Source organism: Mesoplodon bidens, assembly GCF_964165515.1.
Source record: "Mesoplodon bidens genome assembly, chromosome: 11".
NCBI classification, from domain to species: domain Eukaryota; kingdom Metazoa; phylum Chordata; class Mammalia; order Artiodactyla; family Ziphiidae; genus Mesoplodon; species Mesoplodon bidens.
Window position 1 is genome coordinate 30,720,659 of NC_138167.1, and position 24,828 is coordinate 30,745,486.

At 39.9% G+C, this 24,828-nt stretch overlaps 1 protein-coding gene across 3 annotated transcripts in view; it reads left to right on the forward strand.

Annotated features, from left to right (window-relative positions):
- Positions 1-1,122: 1,122 nt before the first annotated feature.
- The window catches only part of BEST3 (bestrophin 3), a gene marked incomplete at both ends in the record, with an annotated part of 45,478 nt that continues 21,772 nt past the window's right edge, over positions 1,123-24,828 (forward strand). The window contains 8 exons of one of the 3 annotated variants that reach the window (XM_081250106.1): positions 1,123-1,274; positions 4,737-4,831; positions 5,294-5,527; positions 16,687-16,841; positions 18,033-18,110; positions 18,219-18,371; positions 21,541-21,621; positions 23,297-23,448. In XM_081250106.1, the coding sequence (XP_081106232.1) occupies positions 1,123-1,274; positions 4,737-4,831; positions 5,294-5,527; positions 16,687-16,841; positions 18,033-18,110; positions 18,219-18,371; positions 21,541-21,621; positions 23,297-23,448 (1,100 nt within the window). Of the gene's footprint in view, positions 1,275-4,736; positions 4,832-5,293; positions 5,528-12,211; positions 12,268-16,595; positions 16,842-18,032; positions 18,111-18,218; positions 18,372-21,540; positions 21,622-23,296; positions 23,449-24,828 lie in introns of those variants that run through there. The other 2 variants (XM_081250107.1, XM_081250108.1) reach the window with 2 other exon arrangements.

The following is a 24,828-nucleotide window of genomic DNA, read 5'->3' on the forward strand; positions in this document are numbered from 1 at the left end:
CTATAGGCTACTTTGTATAAGAAATCTGCTATAGGATTTATTATTTATGTCTAGTACAGTTCTACCTAAAAACTCGATCATTTCAGTCTAAGTAGCTCTATAAGACTCCTCATAGATCCTTTTGAAAGCAAAAGGTTTCAAAGAAATTTCATGTTCTCTGTGTATGCTTTGTGTTAGAAAGCTGTGGAGCAGGATTTTCAAACAAAGATTAGCTTTGGGGCATCTTCTCAAAACCTGAATGCTTAGTGTCTTGGTGAAGAGCAATGGAATTCCAGAGAATCCACTGAAAACTAGGCTTTGGGGCCCAGTTCTCATCCCACCCACATCCATGGAACAGTCCAGGTGGAAAGAGTCCTAAATAATGGCCTCATTTTTTCAGCTCCAAACAGAAGGTGCCCTATCCCAAAGCATTTTATGTGGGACTTTTCAATGGGAAAATGCACCTTACTTAGTATCACTGTGGCCCGACGTTTTGTCTACCTTGTGAAGTGCACAGAGTGCTAACTATGCACTCAGAGCTCCACTAGAGAGACAGTTAAATTAAAACAACCAAAAGTAACCCGTCAATTAAATTCCCACAAGGGGCTGGCTTCTCCTGATTTCTAAGAGAGGCATAACTTTCTTTTAGGAAATTTAAGGGTGAAATAAATACCTCTTTACACATTTTAGCAAATAAAGCCCCAAACAATAAGTTTGACCACTGCTTTTGAAAAGGTCAATTAATATAGCATATCAATACCTTAAATCTTCCCATGGATTCAGAAAATATATGATAGATCATAATACATCATATCTCATACATCTCATTTAGTCATTCAAATATTTATTAATAGCTATATAATCTCAAAATATTTAGAAATGAAGGCAAGCTTAAGATTTCTAATATTTCTTTTTCCAGACACTCCTTTCTTCCCCTTTTCTACTAAAAGATTTAGCACTGAGTTGGTGGTTATCTCCAAATTCCAAATTGTTCAAGCTGAGAAAGGCAAAAAGTAGAGATGGTTGACTGGTTGCTGGTTAGGGTTTCTTTTGAGATACAGATTTATGCTCGGTCTTAAACATTGCTTTTTACTTGTGTGTTGTCTTCTTGCTCTTCTAGAAAAAAAAGAAAAATTATCCAAGATGACTGTCACTTACTCCAGTAAAGTAGCAAATGCGACTTTTTTTGGATTTCATAGGTTACTCTTCAAGTGGAGAGGCAGCATCTACAAACTACTATACAGGGAATTTATTGTTTTTGCTGTACTTTACACAGCAATAAGTTTTATGTACAGGTACTTTCCTTTGCGTGTGTCCTTAATGGCCATTAGATAGCATATATGAATACAGTCTCAAAAATCCAAGCCCTTTGGCTGCCACTGGCTTTTGCATTATGTGACCTCCTCCTTTGCATGATCCTCTGTTGCCTACTTCTCCCCAGGACTGGGTATTTTAATCCACACCTAACCATTTTTAGGATGTTAAATAGACCCTAACCGTCATGTTCAGGTGGCTCTCATTCCAGCCCCACTTTAATTGGTCATGATGAGGTATTAGTTGTGCTTCAAGAATTTTGCTATAGGCATAAAATGAAAGATTTATACCTAGAACCTCACTAAGTGATGATTTTGAATGGCAAAGTCCACAGACAAATAATTATTTGTGCTTCTCTGAACTATGTTATTCATAGTTTGAGTTTCTGATTTGACAGTTTGCAGTGACTACCTACATAATTAACATGTTCGTGAATAGTGTGTATCAGGCAACTTTCCTTCCTCTTTCCTGGAATGACGAAATCGTATCCAAGTTGGTGCCCCCAACCTTACCAATATCTCAATTAAAGAAAAGGCCTGAAAACTAATTTATTTTCTTTATATCTTCTGAGTTCAGGGCACATTATATTCATAAAAGACTTTTATTCTTTATAACCTCACAACCTTTGCCTGTCAGATTGACAGGAAATATGAGCAACATCATGTCCAAGAAATACTTTTATAACTAAAAATTATAGTCTTAATAAAATTTTATCAGTATTATAAAAGGGAAGCTTTATTAGTTTTTTAAATTAATATTGATTGCATACATTTCTTCTCTGGGGAAAGTTAAAACTTAAAATAGAAAAGCTAAAGGTTTTTGAGGCTGTATTTCCACCTTTACTGTGTTCATCAGTTTGTTCTTTTTCTTCTGCATACAATGGACAAATTTGTGAATCATTGTTTTCACCTACATTCTTCCTTGCAGCCACAGGACACCATGTGAAGAAGAGGGATGTTAATTTGGCTAGCTGATAATGACCAAAATTAGAATAGGAAGAATTACTTTTGCTACATATCAAAACTACAGTTCCAAACAAATGTATATATTGGTATACATTTTGGCAAAATATCTTTACAAGGAAAGTTTTATTAAAAATCTCTAATAATTTTTCAGATTTGTCTTCTAAATACGGTATTATTTTGATGATTTATTTATGTGTCACCTACTCCTTCAGAATATGAAATGGTGGAAGACACATGACGTTTCAGGATAATTGTCTCATTAGTTTATTTTTACTAATGTGAATTTATTGCTGCTACTGCTTCTTAGAATAGAATAGCTCTTAGAACAGTTGCATTGTAGCCAGAAATGCTCCATAGGGCCTTAACTTTGACTCCAATATCTTATTTATACCCCACAAAATTGTATGCACATATGTTTTCTAAAGACCAAAGAGTGCTTACATTTATAACAATAATCATTAGTTCAAGCCATTTTTCATTTTTTAAAGTTCAAACGTAAAAGTTTATTAAAATAGACCCTTATATGTTGATCAAAGCTCTACCAAGAACTACAGGTTGGATCTGTCAAGAAAGTCAGACATACCTGTAGACAAATACAGACATAGTTTCATTCTCATGTCTACTAATGATGCTAAGTTTTTTAATCCTGTTATAAGCAAATAGTTATACCTAGCAAAAAAATCATAAGACAGAACCAGAATTCACTAGTTTGATTATATCTCTTTTTATTTTGGGATGGATTTGACAAAATACTCGCTGTGGTACTTTCTAGCTAGTAAGATTTCTATGTGTCTATCAGCTAAATATTTTTTCCTTTGGCCAACTATTAATAGTAACAACCACTTTATTATTTCTTAAGTGTGACACCATATGCTAAGTGGTTTTATATATCATATATTCTTTAATCCTCATAACATTCCTGATACATATAAATAGGTATTAATATCCCCATTTACAAATGAGAAAACTGGGACTCAGAGAGATTTAAAAATATGCTCCAAATCCAAATCTGTTAAGTGGCAGATCTGGGATTCAAACCTGGCTCTGTTAAACCCTACGGTCTGTGCTCTCCAAATTTAAATTCTCTCTGATCATTTTTATTTGAGTACCAGAAAGCATTCTGGCTGTAACTTGTCATCAGCATGACCTTGATAGGCCTGTCCACCAGGTGATGCCTCTCTTGTCAGCTCTTCTCGATTTCAGAATTTCTGACACCTCTTCCAAGCTGAGGCAGGAACTCCAAGCCCACCCTGCACCCACACACCTCCTTGGTCAGCACCAGCTCCCAGATCTTCATCTGCAGTCTGGTCTGTGGCTCACTGTCACCTCATTATCCCTCTGCGTCCTTCTTCAAAGTTCTACTGACCCAAATAGGCCTCTGACACATGCTATGATGAGTGTTTCCAGGGGATTCCTTTCTCCCTTGGAAAAGCTGCATTCATTCATTTATTCAAATTCATCTGTGTTTTCTTTCTGGATTTTGATCATTATTACTAACCTGCCTTGAGATAGTTCTTCTGATTCTGAATCTCCTCCTTGCAACATAAATACCAATAATAGCTTCATTAAATGGATTTATGTTTAACAATACCAGAAAATGGGTTTGTGTCAGATCCATAATATAAATTTTTATATTTATACTATAGAAATAAAAACCCACCAAACATAATTATAAAAATTTCACTACTAATTGTTAAATCTGTGTTGTTTTATATTATAAATGTATATTTTAAATTCTTTTATTTTGAAAATTTTTTTAAGGATTTTTTTTTTGATGTGCACCATTTTTAAAGTCGTTATTGAACTTGTTACAATATTGCTTCTGTTTTATGTTTTGGTGTTTTGGCCCCAAGGCATGTGGGATCTTAGCTCCCTGACCAGGGATCGAACCCATACCCCATGCATTACAAGGCAAAATCTCAACCACTGGACCGCCAGGGAAATCCCTTAAATAACTGTAGGCTTTAAAATAAACAGTTATAACATCCCTTGAAGTACAACATGTATAATCAAGAATGTACTAAGTAGCATATTCATGAAAAAGTAAGATCAGGATGTCGAATCCAGGGTTATTATTCAATAATTACTTAATACGTGCAATCCACTTAAGGCACTCTTTTTTTAAGTACATATGATGAATAATTGGAAAATGGACTCTTTTATGAAGTAGTTTGCTCTAAATCCAATGCATTAATCATATAAAAATTTTAAAATATGAAGTATTTAAAAATAAAATGGTTATTATGTCCCACTGTGTAATGACCAACAATATTTATGTACTAAAAACGTTAGTTCTTAAAACATTCAGCAGTTAAAAAGGTTTTGAGATACATCAGCTTAGGTAGAAAAGAAAAAATTATTGCTCCTTAAAAAAAAAATGAGGTTATTTTTGCTTAATTGTTTGCACTGAATGTCACTTGCAAAGCAGGTGCAGAAGTATAATATCATAAAGGGCTGTGCATTTTATTTTTGCTCCAGATTGTTACTTACAGGAGCCCAAAAACGTTACTTTGAAAAATTATCAATTTACTGTGACAGATATGCTGAACAAATTCCAGTAACCTTTGTGCTTGGTAAGTATAGGTCACATGCAGAATGCAGCCACACAGCTGTCTCTGTTAGGATAACACCAATGACTCTGCATGGGAGTGTTTCCAAGCTGAGAGGCATGCCTGAAAAGTCACTGCTTGCAACAGAACCAGAATCATCCATAAGGTTTACCTTCAAGGCTGCTTTTGCTAAATTAACAACCAACAAGTCTGAGGTAATAATCTGCTCTTGGACAATTCAGCTTTATTTTCACTAACTCTCCATCTTTGCCGTCAATATTTGAGTTCTAATACCCACTTACTGGGTGCTACAGCATTGCGAGGCACAAATTACATTTTTTTCTGGAGGGCAAAATCATTAGATATGGATAACAACATATTTTTTACACCCCGATCCCTAAAAAAACTAAAATTCTGCTGAAAGCATCAGTGTCAACAATATGTCTACAGTAAGAAATTGCTTTACAATTTCCTGTTATTCTACAGGGTTTTATGTTACTCTGGTGGTGAACCGATGGTGGAACCAGTTTGTGAATCTGCCCTGGCCAGACAGGCTGATGTTTCTCATCTCCAGCAGTGTTCATGGAAGTGACGAGTATGGGCGCCTGCTAAGGAGGACACTGATGCGCTACGTCAACCTCACATCCCTGCTCATCTTCCGCTCGGTGAGCACGGCTGTGTACAAAAGGTTTCCAACGATGGACCATGTGGTTGAAGCAGGTATTGGAAATGACTTTTCCTTCCATGGGGCTCCTCTTGACCTCGATCAGAGCTTTCAAAGTTCCTTTGAAAATGCTTTTTATTTATTCATTCATTCAAGAAACATTTACTGATTACCTATCATGTGCCAGAAACAGTCTTAAGAGGTAAAAATGAATAAGTCATGGTTCCTGCCCTCAAGACATTTACTTGGGGGGCAGAGCAAAGGAAACAGCAGACAGTCAACCTCAAATTAAGTTGCAAACAGTCACATGGTCCATAATATAATAATTATCATATTTATTCAAACCTTCTGTAATATCGCCTTACATTTTCTAGCACTTTACAGTTTATGCACTTTCATAAATATTATTTCATACGGACCTCAAAAAAACCATGAGAGATTCAGAGAGGTTATGACCTGTTCTGGATCACATAGCTCATTAGTGGGAGCGCCAAAATTTCAATTCAGGCTCAGAACTCCTAACTTAATCCTTCCCCCCAACGCCTACCAAACAGCAGATTCTGGTAGGAACCAGAAATGCGGCTTTTCATCTAGGCAGAGCCTGAGAGGTGGCAGTAAAAGGCTGCTTTAGTGTGGGTCTGTTGTCCCTCCTATTCCTCAGGGTAGATGCAGTTTTGTACCTGGGCTTCTGGACACAGGATGCTGAGAACAAATCACGTTTGAAGAATGGTTCTCTTTGGTGTGTTAATACTTAGCAAAGAAGCTGTTAAACCAGCCTTCAAGGGGATGAGGATTAAATGAGATCATTGTTGGCACGTACAGAATAAAAATGGGGTTTTGCGCTGGGTTGTCTTTGATCCATCTGAGAGTATGTTGGAATGTATAAATGAATATATAGCAGATATAGGACCCATGAGAGGATTCTGCCTTTATATTGAGTACAGTCTCAAATTAGGTTGCTTTATCCAGTCTCCTTTTCTGAAATGTCCTTGAAAAAAAAAAAATATATATATATATATATTTAAGAGTAGCATGGTTTGTTTGTTTTTGGAGGTTTGGGGGCTTTTGTTTGATTTGGTTTTGTCTTCTCAGATGGCGACATAGATAGTGACTCAGAACACAGAGTAAGAGTTCAAATCCTTCTCTATCGCTTACTGGCTACATGACCTTGTCTGAGTTACTTTACCTTTCTAATGCTTCAGTTTCCTCATCCATAGAGTAAGTTTAGAGTGATTTATAATACCTTTTACCTCATATACCTCATAGGCTTGTTGTGATGATTAAATAAGTTAATACTTGCAGTGTCTAGAGCAGTGCCCGGCACATGGTGTGACATGAGTTCTTGCTATTAATAATGAAATTATCTAGTACAACAGCCTAACACAGACCTTTGGTCACTTTAGAAGACTCATTTGATATGACATCCTAGGTCTTCTTGATCCCCTATGACCAGGAGACTGTGAAAGGTAAGGTGGAAATAAGGAAGGAGGAGTGTAGAGGCCGTTGTTAGGGCAACAGAGCAAGACGTGAGAAAGTAATGGGGAGCAAGGAGTCGGTTACAGATTCAGTTAAATTCAGTAAATTCAGTAAAACCAGTCGGAACTTAAAAAAAATTAACTGCCACCCTTCCTCCAAATTTAAAAGTGGGATACTGCATCAGAATGACCAAGTTTAAAATGCCACTTGATAACTTATTTTTCTTACCCTAATGTCTAAAGGATCAAATGTGATAAGCATTTCGACCTATGAAAAAAGTCCTAAAAACAAACAAGAAACGTTTGGCCCATTCCAAATGGATGAGTGACAGCTAAAGTTTACTTGGATGAATAAAGGTGACATTTCTGTAGTCCGGACACATCCTTGGAAAGAAGAAAGCGCATTCTGACAGGAATCAGACTCCAGGCCCGATTCTCAGAGCGAATCTATCCTCTCAGCGTCACCTTCATATTAAAAGCACATGGGGTGGCTGGTGACAGAGAGGGCTTTAGGGCCTCTGGTTAGACGTGAGCTCAACGAGGCCTGAGTTGTGCTCAGGTCTGAGGGGCAAGTAGAAACGGCGAGATGAATGGGAGAATGATCTGAGTTCATTTCCTTTAGGTGCACTTTTCATAATACCGACACTCATTCCTTATCAAACTTACACAAACACCGGTCAGTACTCGCATCGACACTTTCCCCCTTTCCAAGGCATTTGGAACACTCGAGTGCTTCTCTCTCCCCTACCACCAGTACCCGCAACCATTCCAAGGGCATAGGGGAATCATTTGCTCCTTGAGGTGCATTTACATGAGTATGTCTCAGGGTGTGATCCACAAACCCACGGGCCCCTTACATCCTGAATAACTTGAGTGGTTTATTTAAAATGCATACTCCTGGGACTTCCCTGGTGGTGCAGTGGTTAAGAATCCGCCTGCCAATGCAGGGGACACGGGTTCGAGCCCTGGTCTGGGAAGATCCCACATGCCGTGGAGCAACTAAGCCCATGCGCCACAACTACTGAGCCTGCACTCTAGAGCCCCCGAGCCACAACTACTGAAGCCCAAGTGCCTAGACCTTAAGCCACCGCAATGAGAAGCCAATGCACTGCAACAAAGAGTACCCCTCCTCGCCACAACTAGAGAAAGCCCGTGCACAGCAATGAAGACCCAACGCAGCCAAAAATAAATAAATAAAATAACTAAATTTATTAATAAATAAATAAATTAATTAAATAAAATGCATACTCCTGAGCCCCACATCAGACCTACTGAATCAGAACCATTGTATGTAAGGCCTGGAAAACCTGCTTTTAAACATGCTCTTATGTTGCTATTTTTATATACTGAAGTTTGAGAAGTAAGGAGTCTTTTCTGGGATGCTTATTTTTTTAACCCTTTTTCTCACCCCCGGGGTAAAAGGCTTTGGCATTTGTCAAATAATTCATTACTAATAACAAAACTGCAACAGTTAAGAAAAGGGTGAATTCAAGGTTTCAACCATGCTGGAGGCTCCAGAATTGCTCTGGATGGTAGCCTCTGAGCAGTCTGCTCAGAGACTACCATCTAGGGGACTTGAATTAGACCTGCCTGGACACAACGAGCATCATTCTCACTTCAAGTTTTTGTGCCGCGTCTGAAGGAGGAAGAGTGCTGAGGGTGACAGGACGGGGCTGAAGGCTTAGCAGGTGCCCTCTGGGGCCATCACGGATGATTGCAGTGTAAAGGTCTCTACTACTCTCTTTCACCCCTAAGTGTTTTCTCGAAAGGCAGAAGAAGGGGTAGTGGACCAGCATGTGCCCAACAGGAATGCAAGGTTTGCATGCTAGGTGGTGGGACAAAGTTCTGAGCCACTGCCTTCCAAGCTGGGGGCCACGCTTCACAGGCAGGGTCCTTCCTGGTCTGCCTCACGGCCACCCGCATGGATGGGCACAGACTCTGTGTCGGCTGGCCACACAGACTTACCAGACTTCCTGCTTCCCAGCAGAGAAGGCTGACTCGGTCTGCACGTGGGGTCAGTTTCCAAGCTCTCCCAACTGGGTACGTGTCTCCACCTCTCTCTGTCTGTCCTTGGCCTGTGCCAACGTTTCTGGGAAGAAAAGGAAGCTCAGGGATGGCAAAAAATGTTTGGCAGGTGCCCTGAGCCCAGAGCCAGGGCACCTGCTCCACCTGAGGGCGCAAAAAAAAAAACCTCTTGTCAGGTGACTCCCTACATAAACCCACCTGTCTGGGAAGGTACATGTCCTCAAACTTCAGTGCACTTTAGACAGTGTTAAAAAAATCAATACTGCTAAAAACACAGAACCAAAGACACCACCCCCAGAGATTTTGATTCAGTAGGTCTAGGCTGGGGTCCAGGAATGAGTGTGTTTAACAAGCCCCTGGACACTTTGAGGAAGGGGGTCCCTGGATCACACTCTGAGAAACAGGGGGCTTTAAGGCAATGGGAGTTGCCCTCCAAACTCTTTGTATTGCTTCAGGGAGGGTCCCTGTCACAAAGATTCAGGACTAGCAGGACAAAAACAGTGAGAGGACGGAGAGAATGAAGATCAGCACCTCCTTCTGAAGCATCTGGCCATCGCTTGACTACAGCTGGTGAGCTAGGTCACTTACCCGCCGGTCCCTGACATTCCTTGCTGTTAAGCTGGACACTCAACTTACATTATTCTGGGAAATACATATGCTTTGATGTTACAGGTTACATTTCTCGAATTAAAAATTAAAATTTCTTTATTTATGCCCCCATGAAAATAGAAATGTAACAACTGAATGCAAAATAATGTCTATTATGCTGGAAATTCCCTGAACTGGTCTGTTATCAAACAGTTACTTCGCAGAGAAGCTGTAACCCAGGAGTCTCTGTTATTTTCCCTCTTGGCTACAAGCCTGCCCTGAAAAATTCCAGTCGTTTCAATCACCTGCCTTGGAAGATATCACTCATTCTAAGTCAAGTCACGTGCACAATTCCAGATCTTTGCCAATTTAAGTGATGGCCTTAATTGGGTGCTTACGTTATGGTATAAGACTGAATCAAAACATTTTATCTGGGGTTTCACAGTGATCAGGAGAGAAAATATTTCCCTTCAAAATTCTTCACCAGAAGCACAAAAAAAGGAAATGGGAAATTACATGCATTCCTCTAAAAGAAACGTTACTAAATCTGTTACTAAATCTGTCATGCTTTTGCTCATTTAACAAAGATTTACTGAGTGTATATGGTATGCTAGGCATTGTGCTGAGCACTGGAGCACAGCTGAAAGCGAGGTCCCTGTCCTCGAGGATCAGTAAAGATCACTGCAAATGTTTTCTTCTATGAATCATTTTCAGAGACAAGCATAAATATATTTACAGCTGAACTTCACATCACTCCATTGCATTTCTATTTCTCTAAAATAGTTTCCCTCTGTGCTTGGTAGCCTGTAAGAGTGGTTAAAAGACAGTAAAATTTAAGGAAAGGACACTGTTTTGTTTTCTCAAAGGCCTGGAATCTTAACATGAAGTTCCTTGAGCTTCTGCCCTGACGAGAGAGCCTGTGGAGACCCCATCAGGATTCTTAGCGACATACAGTTAACAGGCATAAATACAACCGACCGAGCTCCCAATTGTCACGTGACTGTTGAGATAAAAGTTCTAACTTTAGATGCACTGTCTGGAAGGCTAGCCCCACACTCAGATCATTTAATCTGTATTCTTCTCTCGCTAAGTAAAATCGAATGGATTTTGTATAATATTGACTTTCTGCCCTGTGATCTGCTGTTCACGTTTTTCCTGATGCATTCCGTGCTACTGGGGTTCCCTGGTCTCTGAAATCTCCCACTGCTCTGTGTTACATGAGAGATGATCAAGGGGATGGTGGTATTCACGGCTGTGCCAGTTTTTCCTCTGTTGGCTGAACTTTTACAGGCTGAGTCAGTTACCCCTATAGTCTCACGTGATGAGCCCAGAAGAGACTGAATGTCATCTTGTGAGTGCAACTTGACTCACCTATGTGCACTGGCTCTTCAATGGGAGAGAAAGTACACACCTCCTTGGTTAGTGCCATGGATGGGCAGTCTCAGCCCAATGTTTGAAGGTTCATCACAGCTCTGTTTTAGGAGTTAAATCATGGCTCACCAATCAATGCTTCTCAAAGGATGATCGTAGACCACCACATTCATTGAATTATCAAGCGTGCTTATTTAAATTGCAGGTTCCCAGACAACCTATGAAATTTGAATCTCTGGGGCTTGGGACCCAGAAATCCACTTCTAAACAAGCTCCCCAGAAGCACTATGTTTGAGCCAGAACAAGGATGCTAAAATGGCCAGCTTGCTGTGTGACTCTGTACTAGGTGCAGTTGTTCCCAACCTTTGTTACAAGATGGAGTCGCTAGGGATCTTTTAAAAATACTGATGGTGGCTCACACCCCCAGACATTAGGATTCGATAGGTGTACGGTGCAACCTGGGCATCAGGAGTTTTTAAGCTCCCCAGACCATCCTAATGTGCAGCAAAGTCTAGGAACCACTGCACCACAGCGCATCTATTAACTCCTCCAACTTTATCTGCAAATTGCCTCAGATCTACTTACCCAAAGCAAATGGAATTCTGGGCCACCTGGACAGGCCAGGAGTTAAGAGCACTGATTTTGTGAATGATATTTTCTGTGCATCATGTGTAGAAGGCAGTGAACTACCAAATAGGATACTAATTTAGAGACAGGAATACGGCTGACTAGAGCTGTTTCACTCGTGTCTGACTCATTAGGAAAATAGAGGAGTTTCTCTGTCTCCGTTCAGTATTGCTAACCCAGAAACTGATTTTACTCAACCATATCCTATTTCAAGCTCTTCAAACTGGGTTTCTTAAATCATTTTAATGGCTTTGAGCCAGCATTTTTTATGGAATGGAATGGAACAGAACAGAAAATATCAGAGAGCACCTCACACAGAAGAGCCAATAATTGTTTTGGGAACCACAAATATATCTTACTGTAGTTCATGGTTAAAAATATATATATATCTGAATACTGCCCTCCACAATGCCTTCACAGTGTGATTCCCTCTCTCTCTCAATCCCATTTTGCCTCACTTTGATTTTCCCAGTTGACAGGGATTTCTAAATTTCTACCGTTGAATTTAAAGAATGGCTGCAGTTGAATCTGGTGGCTTCATTCCATTCATTTGGAAAGTACAGAGAGGAAAATGAGCCAGGCTTGTTGCAATGTGCCTGAAAAAGTCATCTCTGAGAAGGGCTCAGATGCTGAATGCACAACTTTCTCTTTCAGAAAGAATTGGCAATAAACCCATCCTGCCTAAAAGTTTTGAGAAGCAGAGCTTTTAGCTCTCCTCCTAATAGAGCCTCATGTACGCACTCTGCTTTAAAGGCAAAAGACATCTGCCTCAGCTTCAACTGAATCTGCGATTACCGGAATATTGTTTATTAATGGACTTAATTGGTCCTTTGGTTTGAAGGCAATAAAATTTTGCCTTAAAGTAGCAGATCCTACTCCATCAAGCCACAATTCAAGACACAAGTAAATACAAACATATGTGTGTGTGTGTGTGTATATATATATATATATATGTAAATATATATATATTTTTTTACTCTGATTTGAAATATTAGAAAGGGTTCTTTGGGATACGCAATATGAAAATTGCTGAGCAGAGCTGAACTAGCCAGAAAACCAGAAGGAAAAAAGATAGCAAGAGAAATTCAAGGCAAATGTAATCGCAAGATATTGAATAAAATAGCAATGTCAGGGTGTGGATAGGGTCTGAGGGAGCGTGGCATAAAGACAGACATGTGAAGGAGACAGGGTAGTGTGAGGACCAGCCAGCTGATGGTGCAGCCAAACTGTAGCAAATCAATACCTGTGGTTAACATAGACTTACAGACGAGGATAATGATCACATTCTGAATATATCATCAGTCTCTGGTTAAAATGGCCTGAGGCACTGATGAGGATAACATTCCATGTAATAACAAATGCTCTTTGAATTGATTTGATTAACAATCTAGACTTTTCTTTCAATGGACCAACAACTCAATTTCCAAAGATGGGGTTACTTTGGATAAGATGTGTAACCCTGCAGGAAATAATTAAAATTATTCTGCCTGTACACTCTTGGAGGATACATTAATGTCTAGTTCATCTTTCACAGCACCTAGTAAAGTACGCAATAAATTTGGGCTGAACATTTAACCCCCACACACACTTTCCTAGCTCTACATGTCCCTTTCCAATCACTGGGTGTGCTACACGGCAGGGACTGGGGGGAGGTTACCTAACTCCCGCTTTAGGGTTTGCATTAAATTAACCCTCACTCTGCATATTTGCTTTTTGCTAAGAAGCCAAGAAAGGACTTGCCAGCATAAGTTGATCCATATTCCTGAATAAAAAATAACCAGAGGTAAAGTTATTCTTTGGTCAAATGACAGAGATTGCAGCCAGTATATAAATGCAGGCATTTTTGGAAACTGCACTATAAATCCCAAGACTATAACTGTTAGACAATTGATATGAAATGTCTGAGAATAGTCTTCCAGGGGAAAGGTGAAGGGTTGCAGGTCTTCAAGCACAGAGCCAAGACAGGTCAAGTTCATCTATTAACTTCTTATCATCAGATTTAATCATACTCTGCAAGTCTTAAAAAAAGCCAAACAGATTATCTAGATCATGCAACAACTTTGAAATGCACTGAGAAACAAGACAAGAATTCTCAGATTCATCTTATTCTTTGACCACCAGAGAGAGTCCAATTCCCCAGGCATGGGCAGACCCCTTCAAAGCTAATATAAATAACCTGAGTTTTATCTAAAATTAGTCTCTTGTTGGTAAATATTGGCTCTGTAGTTGTTACTCTGTTTATTTCAAATACTGAATAAACAGAATCTTCATTCAGTGGGGCAGTGATTTTTGAACATTGCTGTAGGTCAGAATTTCCTGCAGAACTTGGTAAACATGTGAATGCCCGGACCAAATTTCATTAAATTACCCAGGAAGATTAAAAGGATGCTTACACCTGGACCTCACTCTAGACCAAATGAATCAGAATCTCAAGGGATAAGGTGAAGGCACTGGAATTTTCTAAAGGGCTTTCAGGATAAGGCAAAGGTGCAACACTGGGTCAAGAATTCCTGCCCTATTGAGTCTGGTTTAGCAGGTGATGGTAGAGCCTAGCCCTCTCCATATATAATAGGTGTCACAAGTGATTCAGACACCCACGACCTGTGGACCATATTCTCAAAACACTGGCCTGGATCACATCAAGGATCTAGGTAACTCCAAAGCTCTATGGGTCAGTGACTTTCAAAATGGCACATCTCACTTCTCCTTTGAGTTATTTTCTGTTACAGCAACACCTCTTAAATAAAACTCAGTATGCATGGTAAGGAGGGAGGATTACTTTAAGCAGGAAAACCAGATTCATAAACCAATTACAGATGGTTAAGGATACAAACTGTGTCACATTAGGGCAAAAGTTGATTTTCATCTGAATGTGTTAGCATTTCATAAGCAAATGATTGCATTTCTGAATCAAAAGTAACTCAAAATTCATATCTAACAAAAATCAGTTTTAGAAACAAGTTTTAATTCAGAAAGCATTTATACTAAATCATAATGAACATTTAAAAGTCCACTTAAAAAGTTAAGGTGTGGGGACTTCCCTAGTGGTCCAGTGGTTAAGGATCCGCCTTCCAATGCAGGGGATATGGGTCCGATCCCTGGTCAGGGAACTAAGAGCTCACATGCCGCGGGGCAACTAAGCTCTCGCGCCGCAACTACTGAGCCTGTGTGCCACAATGAAAGATCCCGCGTGCCGCAACTGACCCGATGAAGCCAAAAAAAATAAATAATAAATAAATAAAAGAAAATGGTTCCTCATGCCCCTATATAATCCTTTAAAAAAAAAGTCAAGGTGGTAAGTACAAGGATAGTCACTGCAGCATTATTTTTAGTAGGAAAAAAATTAAAACAACTTAAAACTCTATTCAAAAGAGGACTACTTATATAAAATACTGCACACAGTTAAATAGAATGCAGCCATTAGGAAGAATGGGACTTCCCTGGTGGCCCAGTGGTTAAGAATCCGCCTGCCAGTGCAGGAGACATGGGTTCGAGTCCTGGTCCAGGAAGATCCCACATGCCACAGAGCAACTAAGCCCATGTGCCACAACTACTGAGCCTGTGCTCTAGAGCCTGTGAGCCACAACTACTGAAGCCCATGTGCCACAACTACTGAAGTCCATGTGCCACAACTCCTGAAGCACTTGACATTTTATTTATTTAATTGGTAATTAAATCATGATTTTAACTCTAAAAAAATAAAGTGTCAAGTGTTTTGAAGCACATCTTTATATGAACAAACCCTGGTACACAGTAGACATTCAATAAATGTTAATAAATAAACCTGTTAACTTATCCTCCTCTCCTATTATTCAAATCTCTTCTTTCTCTGGTGTGCAGGTGGTGGGGGTGTGAATAAAAGTTCACATAATATACTATTGGCACTTACCGAGTGCTAAGTATGTGCGAAGCATTATGTTAACCTTGACGTATGTTCCTCATCTCAGGTAATTCTACAACACCCCTGTGAAGTAGGTATTATCATCTCTTTTACGCATGAGAAAACTGAGGCTCTGAGAGGTCACTGCAAACTTAAGCAAACTGTGTTATACACACACACACACACACACAGAGGCACACAAAAATGAAAGAAGCACTTTTAAAGTATATGCGAGGGCTTCCCTGGTGGCGCAGTGGTTAAGAATCCACCTGCTGATGCAGGGGACACTGGTTCAAGCCCTGGTCTGGGAAGATCCCACATGCTGCAGAGCAACTAAGCCCATGCAACTCCTGAGCCTGTGCTCTAGAGCCCGAGAGCCACAACTACTGAAGCCCGCGCACCTAGAGCCCGTGCTCCACAACAAGAGAAGCCACAGCAATGAGAAGCACGTGCACCGCAAGGAAGAGTAGCCCCTGATCGCTGCAACTAGAGAAAGCCCGCGCACAGCAACAAAGACCCAATGCAGCCAAAAATAAAATAAATAATAAAAATTTTAAAAAGTATATGTGAAATGCTGTGGGGACCACGACGATAATATGCTCTTTGCCCTTCCAAAGGGCCTTAGCAGGGGAAACATTTGTGTCTAACATTATCATAATACAAGGCAAGGGAGAGCACCGTGGTGGAGCTTTGAAGGGGAGAAATCCCCGGGGAAGGAGAAGGAAGGAATCAAGGAAGGCTTCGCAGAAGAGGTCCTGGTAAATTAGGAGTTTGAAAGGAGGGGTCAGGATGAAATGTTATGCGATTCACGTGTTCGGCACCCTACTAAGTGCTTTGTATACATTATCACGTTTTATTCTTTTAATCCAAACAATTCTAAGTATTCTTGTTCCCAATTTTAGATGAATAAACCAAAACCTAAAGAAGAGACCTTCCCCAGATGTCCTAGTCCACATTTAATGTCACCTTACTTCCTACTGGCCGCCTCTGTTAGGGATTGCTCACATGTATTGCCTCCTATACCGATATATAACTTGTGTGTGTGTGTGTGCGTGTGTGTACGTGTGCTCGTGAGTACATATTCCTTATCTCTGATACAAGTAAAAACTACTTGAGACAGGAACCTTTATTTTATATTTCTTGAATATCCCCCATTATTTGCTCACATAGTAGACACTGAAATATATACGGTAATATACTAGCGCTAAACCAAGTCTGTATAATCTAGCTATTTTTATTTTGTGTAAAGGTTTTATGACAGCAGATGAAAGAAAATTATTTGAACACCTCAAATCTCCTCATCTGAAATACTGGGTTCCATTCATCTGGTTTGGAAATCTTGCAGCTAAAGCCCGGAAGGAAGGTAGAATCAGAGACAGTGTTGATCTGCAATCATTGATGACTGTAAGTACATAGTAAACTGTCAGTAAAAGATGCTAATCAGAGACCAACAGGGACCTGGATGCAACAGGTTGGACCTGGACAAGTCCAATTTGTTCAATCCTGGTTCCAAAGGAACCAGAAAGACTGGGCTAGTGTCAGAACCCTCAAAGGCAGGAGGAGAATAGTACACAGTTTAACTCAGATTGATTGCAGGTGGTTGCTTAGAGGCTCTGTTTTAAACAGAAGTAGGCTTTGTAATAGGCTCTGTAAGAAAATGTTCTTTGATTGATCAGCAATGTCTGCCAGGGCTTGGAAGGATCTGGCACCCTCAAGGAATATTTGCCATCCCTAGCTCCAGGATGACAGACCAAATCTGGAGTAGAAATAAACCCTCCAGTCAGCTCCCCCAAATCGGAATATCCCAAGGTTAACGCAGCTTTCCAGATGCTCCAGGAAACAAAACTGTGTTTTCATTAAATGAAATAATCCTGAATTCATTTGAGAAACGAATTTATAGAAGGGCTAGAGAGATTTGTGCCATGACAGTCTCCTGCCTCGATTAAGCTAAAAGGAGTGAATGATTTAAAAATAGCTCCCAATTTAACGTATACTCTTTCTCCCAGTCTTAAATAATAACTTGTGTTCAACAGAGAAAAAAGAAATCAATGGATCCCAGTCCTTCCTGCTTTAAACAGGGATAGATTTTCTGTCAATAGAAGCATTCTAAAGTCTTCATTTGTTGGGGGAACGGTTTAGGATGTATTTAGTTCTTTTTTCTAAGATCTACAGTAAGTATGTTTTCAAAAGCAATAGAGGAAACAAAAAATAATCTGCTCTCCACATAATTTAGAAATGATTTATTTAAAATATTAACCACTGCCTTCCTAACACCACTTGGGGCCAATATATATGTTGGAAATTATGAATTCAATAGAGTAGGGGATATTTCTATACAGTCCTGATTTAATATTTTTTAAAATGTCCAACTGTACTCAATCCCTTTTGCACATTGTTGAATTATGTTGATAGCTTGTCATTTTCAAAATTTTCCTTTTGGAGTGGATTTCAGAACCAACTTCTAGCCTGTCAAAGTCTCTCTCATCATTTTACAGGTGTATTCCTAAAAGTCATGGCCATATGCTGAATCCCAGTAAATATTTATTACCACACCCATCACCTCAGTAAATCGTGTCTAATTTGTTTCTGGCTTAGGAAATGAACCGATTTCGCTCCTGGTGCAGCCTCTTATTTGGTTATGACTGGGTTGGGATTCCGCTGGTTTACACCCAGGTATCAAATCCTTGGCACGTGATTTTTCTTTCTACTTGCCCACTTTGGCATGCTGTCTCTCTCGGGCAGCCAGCGCTGTGCTCTCACTCAGGTTTCTCTCTGTTTCAGGTTGTCACGCTAGCTGTCTACACCTTCTTCTTTGCGTGCCTGATTGGACGCCAGTTTTTGGATCCCACCAGAGGCTACTCAGGGCATGACTTAGATCTTTACATTCCGATCTTTACTCTCCTACAATTCTTCTTCTATGCAGGATGGCTCAAGGTAGCCAACAGTCTCAGTGCCTGAGACCTGCTTTGTAATCTCCGTCATGTTCCAAACTCTGCACACTGATCCCTTACTGAATCACTCATTCATGAGTGAGTCAAAGGTAGATTTAACATTTAATAGCTCGGAAATGTTATTACTTTTCAACCAGGCATTAAAGTGGCAGGGATGTGGTGAGTACTGTACTGTAGGGGTCTGAAGCAGCTCATTTATGCAGATGCTACTCTTTTATGGCCACTGATGGTTTTAAGTCTTTGTGTGCTCGCATTAGGGTTACAACAATGTAATTAAAGTAATAAGTGTACCTGCATTGATATTTTATACCACAACAAGCAACTAAGCAGAGTAAAAGAGAGTAAATAAGAAGGCTTGTATCTCAGACTTAAGCATTAATATTGTATGATCTTGGTTCTGCTCAACTCTGTAGATAGTTAGCTTCTATCCCCTGAAATCCCACTAGCTGTGCCACGACATTAAATGCATTCCATTTTCAAAACCAGAACAGAGACTCAAAGGAATTCATCGGAATCAAAACCAGAAACCCCAGGATTAATGATAATATTTGGTTTGCCAGGAAATTAAAAACAGGTCAGAGCAGTGAAAACAACTAGTTCAATCATCAGTGTAGAATTTTATTTGTTCCCACTACCATCTCCCCCCAACCCCAGATGTATGTAAAAGTATCAGAGGCCTGATTCTTCCATCTCTTTTGTATGTGACAGAAAAAGATCAAAGACAATGGCTTCATTAAGTTGATTGAAATCTAAAGACAGTTTGAAGATAATTTTAATAAAATAGAATTTCAAATGTTTGACCTTCCAAACTGCCACAGTGCACCGTCGAGACCTTCCAGGTTGTGGAAGCATTTTCTCTGCAGATGCCTTTACTTTCATTGGTTTGAATTTTAACCAGGAAAAATAAATATGTTGGCACTTCAAGTTATCCTCCAAAGAGTAAAGGCATTTCCTTTACAAATGGCAAAAACATTTTTAACCAGATGACAGTGACAATTATTTTTACCCATTTAAGACAGAGAAAGAGTAATAGAGACTAATAGCTCTCATTTCCCATTAGAGAAAAAAGTAGACTCTACTTTTATAAACACAAACTCACCACAATTGGCCCAAGCACTCAATCACTCTGGTCTTCTATTGTCCTTTCCCCTGAGCTGTGCTGAGCTTTTTATTCTTCACTTTGCGTCCACATGAGATGTTTGGCCAGCCTGGAAGGAAGAGCCAGCAGTTCCTGACTTCTGAAGTGCTCTCTAATATATTAACAGTCTTTTCCTTTATAAAATATTTTGAAGGCAAAATATGAAAAGACAATCTTAGCTCTATTAAGAGACAGGTAACCCTAAGAGAAAGTTTTCCCACCCAGTAGATTGGATCTCAGTTTCTAAACAGCAGTTTTTTTTGTTTTGTTTTTTTTGAGGTACGCAGGCCTCTCACTGTTGTGGCCTCTCCCATTGCGGAGCACAGGCTCCGGACGTGCAGGCTCAGCGGCCATGGCTCACAGGCCCAGCCGCTCCGCGGCATGTGGGATCTTCCCAGACCGGGGCACGAACCCGTGTCCCCTGCATCGGCAGGCGGACTTTCAACCACTGCGCCACCAGGGAAGCCCTAAACAGCAGTTTTGTCTTGACAATTCTAATATTTATAAATCTTTTCAAAGTGTGAAAACCCATCTTAATCTTATGAATGGTGTATTATTCAGTTGTTTGCTGGAAATGGAGCCTCCAAGTGAGTAAAGGATACTTTTGTGACATAGTCAATTCAGAAACATGGATATCATTTTGGTAGTTAAATGTAGACTCTAATACTATATGCAGGATGGATCCCATATAAGTGAAATTCTGGATGTAACAAAAATATTTTCAGGACCCATCCAGTGGCCCATTTAATTTAAGGAAAACCCCAGACAAGAAAGGTAGACAGCCCCTTGGAACTTGCAATGAAGGACTCTGACAATGGATATTGCTGTGACTGATCCAGAGGCATGGGCCCTGCCACAGGCTGTCCCTTAGAACAAGGGGATGTCCTTCTCTAAGTCAGTCATTCTCAACAATGGCCACACATTAAAAACTCCTGGGAGCTCTACTCAATATGATGCCTGGGCTCAACCTCGCACCCATTAAATCAGAATCTCCGGGGGTGGTGGGGTGAGGACCCAGGCATCAATTTTCTTTAAAAGCTCTCCAGGTGATTTTGATGTAGTGGTTAAGACTTAAATCCTAAAAAACACGTAGGTAGATTTTCTACCAAATAGTCTCAGAATCTAGGAACTCAACTAATCAATGGTGCCTTTGTTTTATACACTTGTAAGTTTTTTACATCTAGGCCCAAGGTAAAACCACATACACACACACACACACACACACACACACACAGGCGTACGTCCAGGTAATAAAAATCAAAGGGAATTAATGAAAATAGAGACTAACAGGTGAGACATATTTGGCATATAAATCTCTCATCAAGAAGGCTATTCAATTCAGGAACATGGTAAGAACATCTAGTACTTACCAACTGTTAGAAGATATATGATAAGAAGTTACTTAACTTCAAAGTAACTTACTAGATAGCCATAAATCCTTTAAGGTAAAACTAAGTAAGAAAAATTCCAGCTTTATGACTTACTAGCTCTGTGACTCATTCATTTAGCAGTTACATCCAATAATTATGAAATCTCCTTGTATTATTTTAATTGTGAAGTCTTTCTTTGCTGTTTAACCTTGCCCACACTTACATTTTATCTCTTCACCTGGCCCTTTGTAAATTCTTTCAGAGCACAGGCTATGTATCCCTCAAAGTGCCTAGCACAATGCCTAGCACAATGCTCTTTTGATATTTGCTGGCTGATTTGTACCTGAGAGTCAGTCATTTGGCTCCTAAACAGCCCATGGCTTCTCCTAGTTGGGGCCTGCATTGTCACCAGCTGAATAGACAGAGTCTTTGGAGAGCAGACTCTGCAGGTGCATGATTCACAGTCTGAGTCCATTCTCACTGGCTGATAAATATCTGCATCTGCAGAACAACCCACTCCGTTCTAGCCTTCCTATTATGAAAGGTGACCAAAGAAAGCAGACAGTGAAACAGGAATCCTCTTCAACCTTCACTCTTAGTCTTCACAGCATCACGGTGGACTTATTCTATGTTCTCAATTGCAGGTAGCTGAGCAACTTATCAACCCTTTTGGAGAAGATGATGATGATTTTGAAACTAACTGGTGCATTGACAGAAATCTGCAGGTTAGAGGAGTTTTTCTTTCCTTTACAAACATTAATAATCTAAACAGACTCTGAACGCCGGCCCCTGAACTTGAGTGCTTTAGCCACAAACAAAAGAGGTTTGGCTATTCAGTATGTTGTTTCGAGGTCCTTTTGGAACCTCATGGATCCTGGATCTCAGTTCCAGTAAAATTTAGTCCCTTTTAAATACAATTTCAAGCCAGTTTTCTTTGTAGGTTTCTTTACTAACTTGACATAGCCACTTCCATCTCAGTACAGACCAATATTTTAATTCATTCTTTAATCTGTTTCCTATTGCCACCTAAAAAGATTAACAATAACATAAAGTGGCAGCCACACAGTTCCCAACTCACATCATGTAGGTCCCTGCAGTCAGATGTCCAGCAGCTGGACACTGGAAACGTGGGTCACGCCAGCCTGTGTCTCAAATCTCCCTCAATCACACCAAATGGACCCCAGAGCCTTTACCCTGAAGCATTATTTCAGAGAGGTTTTTCATGAAGACGCAGCATGAGAAAATTTTGCTTTTAGGCAAGACTCTTCCCAACCCATTCTCTCCCCTGAGAACTACAGGCGGAGAAAAGGGCTTCAGCTTGCTCATGTTTCAAGCCCTTACTCAGCTCTTACACAGGTTAAAGCATTTTGCTGTTGGTTCACAAACTGGCCCCAGTACACAGAGGGCAAGAAGAGACCAAAGAAAAAGGAAGACCGCTCCAGATTGGTAGGTGACAGGTTTAACAAACTAGGAACTTAATTGAGAGGCTTGTCTTCAGTGGATACAAGATGAATAGACCTCCACACCTACCTGCCAGAATCCTGAAATTTGATATAGAGGCCTTACTGGGGTTCAGTCATGTATTCAGTCCAGACGGTCTCAACAGCACATTACTCTCTCAAGGTTGTGTCCTTGAAACAGCTCCCACTGTGGGAACAGTGGGCAGAATGTACATTCCAAGGACAGGGGAGAGGAGCTTCCGATTACTCTGGTCCAGCTCACAGGTCAACTGGCAGGTCATGACCTCTGTATTGACCTCTAACAATCACATTGTCAGCCTGTTGAGGAGGAAGTGTAATGCCTACACCACTCTTTGTAAAAATTAGATTTCTAGAGGATTAATAATTTTTTCATGCATCAGTTTGTCAAAGTCAAAAGAAGAGCACTATAACCCTAAACAGTATAGGCTTGTTGATATATTTTTCTAAACAAACAAACAAAAATTCAGGGCACATAAGAAATGATATCAAGTATAAATATGTTTATGGAATCAATGAAATGGGATATTGAAATCTTCAGCTTCCTGCAATATTTGGGATTATGTGGTTGCTGTCAGGAAAGCCACTAGACAATTAGAAAACTTTGAGCAAAGAAGAAAGAGGTGTCTCTTCTGCCTCCAGATAAGATGCACTCCACTCTGGGGTATGTAGCTTGATGAATCTAGTCTGGGCAGTTTTATGGCTCCACTTATCCCCATTGCCAAGTGCTCTTATGCAGTGAACGACATGTATAACTCTGTAGCAGCACTGGTTGAAGCAAATATCAACTACAGACATTTGTATATTCACTCATTCACACTGTTCTATCCCATTCCAAACCCCATGCACCCACTAAACTTATTCTTTCTTTATAAATACAATTCACATCTGAATTATTCTAACACTGTAATGATGATTTTAGGTCTCCCTTTTAGCCGTGGATGAAATGCACATGAGCTTACCCAAAATGAAGAAGGACATTTACTGGGACGATTCTGCTGCTCGACCACCGTATACACTGGCAGCTGCTGACTACTGCATACCCTCATTTCTGGGGTCAACAGTCGAAATGGGGTAAGCGCATTTTTAAAAATCATCAATATTTAGAAGAGAAATCACTGTTCTGATCTTTTTGTGATGTGGTCCTGAAGTTACTTTCATAAGAACTCTCAATTATTAATATCTTACAATGGTAGCCTTTTCAAATTTTTAGACATAATTAATATGTCCAAGAGAGTGAGAAATTAAAGAGACTGTAGTTTCTGATTTAAATATGGTGTGTGTGTATGTGTGTTTTGAGGTAATTTGCATTTTACCTTGCTTTTATACCACAGCAGATTTTCCAGTAGTTGTGAAACTATCCTCTTTCTTTCCTTCCAACTTGAAGAGTAGTTTACTATTTTAATTATACAGTTGTTTATCATTTAATTATGACTATCATAATGAAATGCATCTTAACAAGTATTTGTTGAGTATATACCATGTATAAGGCACTGTGTTAGACTATTTTGAGACAAGCAAGCCTTAAGATAAATTTTATCAAAAGTGCTCTCTAAGATTATCTTTGATCAAACTGACTTGTTTAGTATACAAGCCAGTGTCTGTTCAGTTGTTTTAACATAACAATCTGTCCCTATGTACTATGAGCTTTAAATAAATGGGCTGAGGCCTGCAGTAAATCATGCACAGTTCTTGAATAATTTTATTAAATCTGATAATGTATCTGATTTTGGAGAAATGTGTGAATGTGGGGGAAGTTTAAGTATATTTGCTGAAGGCAGATGCTACAGTTTCCAAGTAACTTAAAGAGAAGAGTATGGACAAATTTAGAAAAGTAAAAAGAGCCCCTCCAAAAAATTACAGAAAAAGGAAAAGCTTATACGGAGTTTTTCTTATAACTTTTTGGCAAAACTATGGTTCGTTGTTCCCTGAGGCCAGTTCTAAGCAGATTTGTGAAGTGAGATCGTGTCTAAAGTTGCCACCTGTGACCTCCTTTCTCTTCCCCCCATACAGTTCAGCCCTCCTCTTTCTCTACTGTTAAAAAACAAAATTCAACTGAGTAAATTTTAAAGATCTTACTGCTTTATTCAACAACTCACGAATTGGGCAGCATCCAATCTAGCAAAGAGAAAGGAGCATCAAGGGGCTATACAAGTGAAAGACTTGTGCAGGCAGAAGGGGGCAGGAAAAAGGCCGTTACACCAGGCAAAAAAGTGGGTTGGTTATTGCAAGGTCACTTTCCTATAGGAGATGGCAGGGGTCTAGAAGGCAGACTACCTAAGTAGTGCTGATCAGGCAAATCCTGATTGATTGGTTTAAGATTCCTGGAGGATTTCTGGAGGAACCGAAACTATGTCTCCGTTTGGTGACATGGGGCTTAGCATAAGTGACTATTCTGGGCCTATTTTTAATACTACTATGAGAATATCTAGCTTCAATCCTATCCCTATAAGG